The sequence below is a fragment of the Danio aesculapii genome, chromosome 3, assembly GCF_903798145.1.
Source record: "Danio aesculapii chromosome 3, fDanAes4.1, whole genome shotgun sequence".
Lineage (NCBI taxonomy): Eukaryota > Metazoa > Chordata > Actinopteri > Cypriniformes > Danionidae > Danio > Danio aesculapii.
In genome coordinates, this window is record NC_079437.1 from 35,477,088 (window position 1) to 35,487,005 (window position 9,918).

At 36.6% G+C, this 9,918-nt stretch overlaps 1 protein-coding gene across 2 annotated transcripts; it reads left to right on the forward strand.

The window, feature by feature from the left end:
* The first annotated feature begins 1,532 nt into the window (after positions 1-1,532).
* zgc:86896 (uncharacterized protein LOC415190 homolog) lies at positions 1,533-9,307 on the forward strand. Of its 2 annotated transcripts, none has more exons than XM_056453868.1 (10): positions 1,533-1,665; positions 1,952-2,086; positions 2,375-2,479; positions 4,894-5,116; positions 5,247-5,354; positions 5,429-5,635; positions 5,821-5,896; positions 8,444-8,637; positions 8,749-8,839; positions 8,925-9,307. In XM_056453868.1, the coding sequence occupies exons 2-10, from the start codon at positions 2,023-2,025 to the stop codon at positions 8,928-8,930; spliced, it is 1,074 nt and encodes a 357-aa protein (XP_056309843.1). In that variant the 5' UTR covers positions 1,533-1,665; positions 1,952-2,022; the 3' UTR covers positions 8,931-9,307. The 2 variants fall into 2 exon arrangements, with proteins under 2 accessions (XP_056309843.1, XP_056309842.1); XM_056453867.1 differs by having other exon boundaries at positions 2,006-2,086.
* The last annotated feature ends 611 nt before the right edge of the window (positions 9,308-9,918 follow it).

The window sequence follows — 9,918 nt, forward strand, 5'->3', positions numbered from 1 at the left end:
TAGTGATATAGTAATTGTTCTTTGTATATATAACATATCTATAATGGTATGTGTGTGAGTGCGAGTGTGTGTTCAGCAGAAGAAAGATGCTCATAAATGCTTGTACCCTCTTAAGATTGAATAAAAGGTTAATAAATATATATATATTTGGAATATTTGGAACTGTGCGACTTTAAAGGGCACCTATTTTACCCCCTTTTCAAGATTTGAGATACGTCTTTTGTGTCCCCAGAATGTGTCTGTGAAGTTTCAGCTCAAAACACCCATCAGATTATTTATCATACCTTTTAGAAGTTTGTAATTCAGCTTGAAGCTGTTTTTGTGCCAGTGCCTTTAATGCTGATTCTCCCCACCCACCGTTCCCAGGTGCCTGTCAGAGTGTGCCTCAATCTCCGCCTTGGCTGCATCAGATAAACAGCACAGTGACAGACATGAAGGAAGCAGATCTCACGTAACGTTTGTGAGAAATACTACAGTAAGAACTTTCCCAGTGATTATTAGATGTATTTGTTGTGGAGTTAACTCAAGCCTTTCTGCAATGATGAGTCACACACACACACACACACACACACACACACTCACACACACACACACACACACACGCACACAGTGCGCGTGTTTAACTTTTTGCATGGCAAATGTGACATGATACACATTAATATCCACTGTTGTATGGATATCCATTATGTTAATGTACACAATAAACCTGATTTAACGTCCACAAACCAGGATTGAAGCATCTTCTTTTAAAATTTTACTGACATGCGGCTGTGGGGATGAAGTAAAGATGGTAAAATCGCTCTAATTCATTACAAACATGCACTGTTTTAGGCACGTTTTAAACTTGTAAAACTCATTCTTGATCACTTTTGATGATGATTGATGATCACAGAGAACTGAACAGATCTTTTAATACCAGTTGCTTTGCGCACGTCCTGTCTTGTTGATATGACTATAAGCATTACTATGGAGACATGTTAATACACGGCTGTCAATCAATTCCGCACTTCTACATCTCGTTGCGGTGGGAATCAAAATGGGTGGCATATGGATCCTATTTTAACGTTAAGAAATTAAAAAAAAAACAGAGACTTCTAGTCTTTATATCAGCCCAATATGACTGTGGACACACTATACCAACACACAGTTCTGTCCAAACAGCTTTAAAACGAAGATTTTCATAATAGATGCCCTTTAAGTTCAACTTAATTCTTCCATGAGTGAAAATTTCTCCTTTCCTCCGAACAGTGAGCTTTTAATTTTTGGTTTCATCTTCTTATCAGCTTACTGAGCATCCCTTCATAGACTGTAGCGTTCCTCTCGCAAGATCATCACCTTACAAACAGCATAATGGTGATACAATTTATTAAAAGCGCAAAACACATTCTCAATTAGGCTTTAACATATAACCCAGTACCTATAAAACAAATGATTTTGCCCTTAGATAATGATGAGCACAAGACTGTACAGGACAGGTGTCAAAATCAGAACATAAAGACACACCCTCTCTTATCTTCTCCTCCCTGCTGCCTCTGCAGCCCTCCTTGCCACTGCTCAACCTCATTCGTGTCGACTGCCCAGAGTCCACGAACATAGCCTTTTAAAAGCTCCAGCACAAGGATTCAGGACATTTCACCACCTAGCTAAAGAGAGGAAGAAATAAAGGTGAGGGCATAGTCAATTTTCCATTATCAGATTGTTTTATATGCAAATCTGCAATCACTTCTTAGTCACATCAAAGTATCATGACTTTACGCACATTTTTAATGGCAAACTAATATAGAAGATAAACAAGTTTGTAAAATTCAATCTTATATATGATCTCATGTCAATGAAAATGCTGCAGATATCTGGGCTTGATGACTAGAAATGCTTTCGTATTGAAACATTGCAATCAAGTAGATTTGGGTGGAGTTTTACAAGCTTGCAACAATCTGTCTTCCTTTTTCAGTCACACTCCTTTTCATGATTGCATACCCTTCCTAACATCTGTGGTGCATTCCAGGATCTCCTTGTCGAAACATGTCTCTCTATAGCTTTGGACTGGAGCCTCTGTCCTGTCATGCCTGGAACAAAGACCGGACTCGTAAGAGCAAACTAGTTGAGCTACATTTCAATATAAATTACATCCCTTCAGGCTCCTAATGCTGCTGCCTGCAGTTCCATTTTCATCCATTAAAATCTACTCAGAGGAAGATCAGATTGTCTTTAGGAGAAAAGCTGCACTTCTACATTCATATGGATGATTACTGTCAAACTGCAGCTCTGTTTTAGATGCTTGTTTAGAAGAAATTCCAATATAAGAAGTTTATCAGGCTTATATTATGTGTATGACAACTTGAAATCTTGATGTTATGCTTTTTTTTATTATTAGAAATCGCCATTAGTCCCAATAGCAGTGATGTGCACATTTACCAAATGAAAGGAAAGGAATGGATTAAGATTCATGAACTGACAGAACACAGCGGTCGAATCACAGGTGAGACAAAAAAGAATCGCAGCCACATTAGTCATTAACCCACTGATACTGTGAGCTTGACCCATAAAACAAACATTATCTCAGCGTTCCATTGAAGGGCATGAACTGAATTACTGTAAACACTGCATGTCTGTCTGATTTCTATGCCAACTGTATTTTACACTTGTTAGTTGCAATATCAAATAGATTACATGTAATACGATTTTTCCCCCAAAAATGTAGCTGTATTAGACTTTATTACATTTTAAAATGCTCATAATCACATTATGGTTACTTTGTTTTGGATTATCGGATTACAAATGATTTACACATTCACACAATACTTTTTTATTCACTCATTAATTCTCTGCATATTATTTTAATTGTTTAGTTTTAAATATTCACAAAATAAAATCCCTGTATAAATTATCATGTAAATTCTTTTATGATACATGCAAATTAAATGTAAAAAATTGCTGCGTGAGGTCAGAAGTAATCCAAAAGTAGACCCAATATAATACTGATATTCCCCCCAAAAATATTTAGCTGTAATTAGACTTTATAACATTTATATGCTTATAATGAGACTATAGTTACTTACATTTGGTTTATCGGATTAAATGATTTACACAATAATTTATTCTTACTCATTAATTATCTGTAAACTATTTTTATTGTTTCGTTTTAAAATAGCATGTAAATTATTGTATGATATATGCAAATAAACAAAATAAAAACAAAAATAAATCCAAAAGTAGACCAAATACAATACACAAAATAAGTAATGTAAAACACAGTACTGGCGACAATTTTTATCATGTAACTTGTATTTATTCGGTCAAAATCCCTTTTGATTTTTATAACGGTTTGATATATATTTCTAACTGAAACAGAATATTGAGTAGAGGTGGGGTTTTATTTTTGCACACCTCCTTTCATCTTTCAGTTGCAGCAAACTAACGGTTGTAGGCAATAATATCCAGCTGCAGGCCCCACACACAATTCAGCACATGCAATACAGCACACACGATTTAGGCAGGGGGGAACCATATATGGTTAAGACGGATGTTATTGTTATTAATGTCTTCTCGGACATCGTCATCAATATATTTTGATATATATTGTTAATAAATAGTGTGCACAATAGACAATATTGTATAGGGGAACGTTGTTTCTGATCACCATTTAATATAATACACGGAACAGTTTTCTATCAGTCATCATAAATGATCAGTCATTATGTATCAGTAGCAGATACTCGTTTGCTGGCTTTGCTGAAACATTTTTCAGAGATATATAAACGATGTAAATTGGACAGGTTTATTTTATGTAATGGATTCATTATAATATTTGATGTATAATAATGTATAATTTGATATATTATAATAAATAATATTTTTTTACATTTAGTAAATGTGTAACACTATATTAATATTTTACTCCAGTGATTGAATAGTATTTATTTGCTTAAATAATAGTCATTACTGTTGTAATTTATTTTTATTTATACAATATGAGTATCAAATCGCGGGCCCTTTATTATGTCTCTGGGGGCCCCCTTAATGTATGGGCCCTTAGAATCGTCCTAACTCGCCCCATCCATTTTGGATATTTATGGATATCTAAATGCATTAGCTTCCACCAATTAATTTTCTACCTTAAGACCATCAGTGTGTGCTGGCAAGATAAACATTGTAAATGTTAACTTTATGTGGACTTTGAGGCATCTACTCAGCACTGTTGATGTGTGAATGAATAGTTCATCATAGTGACATCAATAAAATGCATTATAAAACATGAATTTTCATTTCCTGCAAGCTTTTGATCATTTTTAATGTGTCATTACTTAAAGGGGACATATTATGTAAAGATTGTTTTTAAGGTGCTTAAACACCATCGTGTGGCAACAGTGTATAAATATAGTCAGCCTCAAATGGTCGAAATTCATTATTTTATTTTTTTACAATCACACTTCATAAAAAGAGTCTGCAGAAACACTTTGATTGACTTCCGTTGCACGTGTCATCAGAGGGAGAAAGTCCTGCCAATTAGTGACGATCTCCCCCTCATTAGCACAGACAGCCCTGAGTAAGAAGCAGCTTTTTGAATCTGTTAGTATGTTAATGCATATGGATTTTTAAAATAGATCTAGGAGCACAATCTCATTTGAATTTAAAGCGACCCTCACTAAAATGCAACAATTTGGATCAAAGCATAAAAGGGGCAGTTCCAAAGACTTATAAAACATTATTTATGGAGTATTTTGAGCTGAAACTTCACATACACACTCTAGGGACATTAGAGACTTATTTTACATCCTGTAAAAAGGGACATAATAGGTCCTCGTTAAAATGCCAAACATAATATATTGCACCTGACAGAAATCTGCCATTATATATATTCAAATGATAAATAAACTACTGATTTAATTTCAGGGATTGACTGGGCCCCAGAGTCTAACCGTATAGTGACATGTGCCTCGGACAGAAATGCCTATGTATGGACACTCAAGGATGGGGTGTGGAAGCCAACACTGGTGCTGGTTCGCATCAATCGAGCTGCCACATGTGTCAAGTGGTCGCCTCTTGAAAACAAGTTTGCTCTTGGAAGCGGGGCCAAACTTATTTCCATCTGCTACTTCGAAAAAGAAAACGACTGGTGAGACTTGCTTGCATAATGTCTTGTAACCTAATTTTGCGAAATTGATTCGTCTGGTGACTGAGAGACACATTACATTATCTCGAGTGTAGCTGTGCCACAGTTCTTATGTGCTTAATTGATCCCATAGGTGGCTGAGTAAGCATATCAAGAAACCCATTAACTCCACGGTTCTGAGTCTAGACTGGCATCCCAACAACATGCTGCTGGCGGCCGGCTCTGCTGATCTGCACTGCAGGTTTCAATATTCAGATCGTGCACAATATTCCTGTTCATAACATTTTTGGGTCACTTTTCTGTTGTTGTTGACAGAATTTTTTCAGCATATATCAAGGATATCGAGGACAGGCCTGGACCAACACCATGGGGCTCCAAAATGCCCTTTGGGGAGCTGCTTCTGGAGTATAAAGAGTGTGGTGGCTGGGTGCACAGTGTCTGTTTCTCTCCATCTGGTGATTCTCTGGCCTGGGTTAGCCATAACAGCGCCATCAATGTAGCTGACGCCTCACAGGGGAAAGAGTAATACCAGCATTTACAATGACAAAATGGCTTCATTTTCATGTAGAGTGACAGAAAATCTGTTATTAACTATCCTTGAATTTGATGCATCTATTGAAAACACTGCCTGACAGCAATAATATGCACAGAACAACCTTTTCCAGTCATGTTTAGATTGCCTACATATGAAATTGTGTGCATTGCAGGGTCACTCAGTTGACTACAAGACATCTTCCATTGCTGAGCGTGCTGTATGTCAGTGAGACTGAGATTGTAGCTGCGGTAAGGAATTGTTCATCACTTGTAGCTGTATGTAGGATGAATTACAAATGGAAGTGAGCAACCCTAATGCCCTACTCCCTTTGAAAGGCAGATCCCTTGAAGTCTGTTCTGGCATTACTGTTTCACTTTAAGGTCTGAAACTCCACTGGCGATGGGACTGACTGTCCAGCCACATTTAAACAGCATAGCAGCTTTCCTTTTCCCATTCAGTTTTTTTTCCACTTTTGTTTTGATCGTTTCTACAAATAGCACCCTTTTCTGAATTACCCTGCAGGGGAAAGGGGGAAAAACACTGTCTATGAAAAAATTTGAGAGGGATGCAGACTTGGTGCAGATGCAATCTGAGCTGCATGCAATGCTTTTTAATGGGTTCACCTAACTCCACTCCCACCCTTACAGTGACGTCACTAGCTCCATTAAGTGCATTGTGTCTCACATTGCATCGCTGAGAGATGCAATCTCAGCTTGCATCATAAAAGCTGCATTCAGATACTATTGAAACATTTGCATTTGGTTGAGAATAGGTGACCATGGACCATAAAAGCTGTTATGTTTGAGATATATCATTTGAAAGCTGAATAAATAAGCAATACATAAATAATAGTATGCAGATTCTAACTCGTGATGCACATACCTTTCAACATTGGGATGTTAAAAATAAGGGAAAGGCCATTATTATTATTATTATTATTATTATTATTATTATTATTATTTATTTATTTATTTACAAAGTATAGAATAAATAATATATATTAGGAAAAACTGCAAATAAATTACAGTTTAGCCTATTAAAATGAATTTATATAACGTTTTCATCACTGTATAATTCAAACATTCTGATTAAAGAGCAGTGAGGGAATCTCTCAATTAGATTTTTAATCTGATCACATTAAATAACAGAGGTGTCACTTTAAAAATGCCTCCCTAACTTTTATGCTCATTTAAGACAAATTTTGTTGTGTTTAAAAGAATGTTTAATGTTATTATTATGTGTATATGTCTGTTCAAACACGCACTCAAAACCCAGAGTTCCAACTTTTTCTCCGCTTCAAATCTCATGTACAGAATCCTTTTGGTAAACAGCATCTATTTATCACTATGGAGCGCGTCTGACAGTCACGCACCGCTACATGAACTGACTGTTTTGAGGATTGTATAAGAGTTATGCCTGTAATGGAAAGGAAGGGAATCTCATGCCTAAATAAAATGATAGCACAGATATGATTCACATTTAAGAGCAAGGGGCATTCCCTGGTGGTTTGGCGGAATAAGATGAGTATAGGGAGGATCAGCTTTTGATGTTTATTGCCCCCTTCATAGAAAGATTAAAAATATGGGGGAAATACGGGAAAATACCTTCACAGGATAAAAGCAGCATAGAATTGTAAAATACGGTAGAATCCCGGGAAAAACGGGAGGGTTGACAGGTATGGATGCAAGTATAGGGCTTGGTTCTGGGGACTTTTTTGTTACACATTTTCTTCATTATCACAGCAGAATGAGAATAGTTCATTCATTCATTCATTCATTCATTTTCCTTTTGGTTTAGTCCCTTTATTAATCTGGGGTCACAACAGCGGAATGAACCGCCAACTTATCCAGCATATGTTTTACGCAGCGGATGGCCTTCCAGCCGCAACCCATCACTGGGAAACACATACACACTCATTCACACACATACATACACTATGGACAATTTAACCTACCCAATTCACCTGTACCGCATGTCTTTGGACTGTGGGGGAAACCGGAGCACCCGGAGGAAACCCACGCAAACGCAGGGAGAACATGCAAACTCCACACAGAAATGCCAACCGGCCCAGCCGAGGCTCGAACCAGCGACCTTCTTGCTGTGAGGTGACAGCACTACCTACTGTTTTTGAGCAAGATGATAATGGTCTAATCCAGTGCTTCTGAACCACATTCCTGAAGACCACCATCTCTGCACATTTTGCCATGTCTCCTTAACCAAACACACCTGATTCAGATCATCAGCTCATTAGCAGGGACTGAAAGACCTGTAATGGGTGTAACAGATTAACGAGACATACAAAACATGCAGTGTTGGTGGTCCTCCAGGAACGTGGTTGAGAAACACATGTCTAATCCAATTCAATGATATATGCTAAGCTGAAAGTGCTCCTATCAGATCCGGAGATTGGCTGAATAGATGAATAAATGGTAAAAAAATGGAGCTGTAAAACTCTAGGGTAGTTGTAAATTGAGTATTATATGTATAATATTTTAGTTTTTTTAAAAAGTGGAGCATTCCTTTGATCAACAGATTTATTTTAACACACACATCACAAAAACAGACCAAATATTTTGCTGCTCACGCCAGCAAAGCACATCCGGCAGCACATAAACTTTTATTAATAATATAGGTTTGTTACAAAATCTCTGCAGAATATTTCTCAGCAATGAGTGAGTAAAAGCAAGTGGGTTTTGAAGTAACTACATTCACAGCTTCTTAGTTAGTTGAGAGAAATGTAAAAATGCAGTCAGGTGATCTTTCTCTCACATATACTCTATTTCTTTGTATTTTAGGGCCATGACTGTTGCCCTTATCAGTTCTCATACAAGGGTCCTGGAAGCTTGGAGTTTGTGAAGAAAGTAGACATTCCTAAGCAGAGCTCCAAGGGCAACATGTCTGCCATGCAGCATTTTCGAAATCTGGACAAAAAGGCGACAACTGAAGAGGAAGACACTGAGTTGGGCAGTTTGCACCAGAACAGCATCACGTAATGAACAGCTTTACAGTCTGCCATACAATATCAAATACTTCAAACTTCCATATGCATCTTTTGCATTATGTTAACTTTTCTAATATACTGTTAATATTTCTGCTGTAGCCAGCTGTGTATTCTGGAAGGGTTAAAGGCCAAGGTGGAGAAATTCAGTAGTGTGGGCTTGGATGGTGCCATGGTTGTCTGGGATTTTAAGGTGTTTTCATTATTCAGGATTTTAAGTCTCAATAAACAACTGTCTGTGCTGTGATAATGACTTATTTTTGTTTTCTTCTTTTTAGCACTGAAAATCCAAGTGATCTGGAGCGAGCAGAAAACAATTATAATCTGGATCAACTTTTTATGTTTGTTTTCCTCACATACTTTTTACGTTTTAACTAATAGCTCCCATTCAAAGCTATATTTACCTATTGATATTAGATGATTGCATATCCCTACATTTGGAAATATGCAGTTTTTTTCACTTACAGTATTAAATAATCAAAACAGTGTCAATATTTTAAACTATTTAATTCAAGCTAAAGTAAATGAAAGGACCATTAACAATGTTTGCGATGACTTTCATAAATGCAAATGGCTTATTCCAACTGTGCTGCTAGTGTGGAAAGCACACACACTCAATCCCATTTTATGCACAGATAATTAAACAAAATATTCCTGAAAATCTTTGTATGGTTTCATCTTTTCTTCTGAGTGTTGAAACACTAGCAGCACCTCACAACCACTGCAGAAGTGTGTTACATGCAAATAACTGTTATGGAAATGACTGAGAAACTGTTGAACTGAACAATTTGACTGATGAAACGACATGTAAGCAGAAATATTATTACATACTATCATTTACCTGAAAGATTACTAAACCTGAAATATTTGAATTAAGGTCATCATGTTTATGTCAGCATGTAGCCTATTTTTTAAAGCTATAATTGCTTTTACAAATTGAACTGGTACATATTTGAATAAACAAATTTTGAATAAACTTAGACAAAAGCAACAAATAGACTAAATGTAAGTTTGTTATGTTTAGGGTTTACTGAAAGGTAACGTTGCAGGCTAGGATGTCACGTGATGACGTTAAAATTTACAGTCTGTTTAAAAGCAGTCCATGAACTGTTCAAAAGAATCCAGTCAGAGTTATAAACATGAATAAGTTCTGCAGAAAATAAGGATGCCTTTGAGTGGCTCTGTCATATCTGTATTCGTGGACATTTTATATGGTTTAAACTCTCTGAATATGTAAACCTAACCACGCCCCTGTTTTGACTTAATTCCGCA

Bases quoted from the DNA above. Each gene is read 5' to 3' on its own strand.
- zgc:86896 (XM_056453868.1), top strand. From the start codon at position 2,023: ATGTCTCTCTATAGCTTTGGACTGGAGCCTCTGTCCTGTCATGCCTGG. The intron at 2,087-2,374 runs GTAAGAGCAAAC...TTTTATTATTAG, and splicing joins CTGGAACAAAGACCGGACTC to AAATCGCCATTAGTCCCAAT. The intron at 2,480-4,893 runs GTGAGACAAAAA...ATTTAATTTCAG, and splicing joins ACACAGCGGTCGAATCACAG to GGATTGACTGGGCCCCAGAG.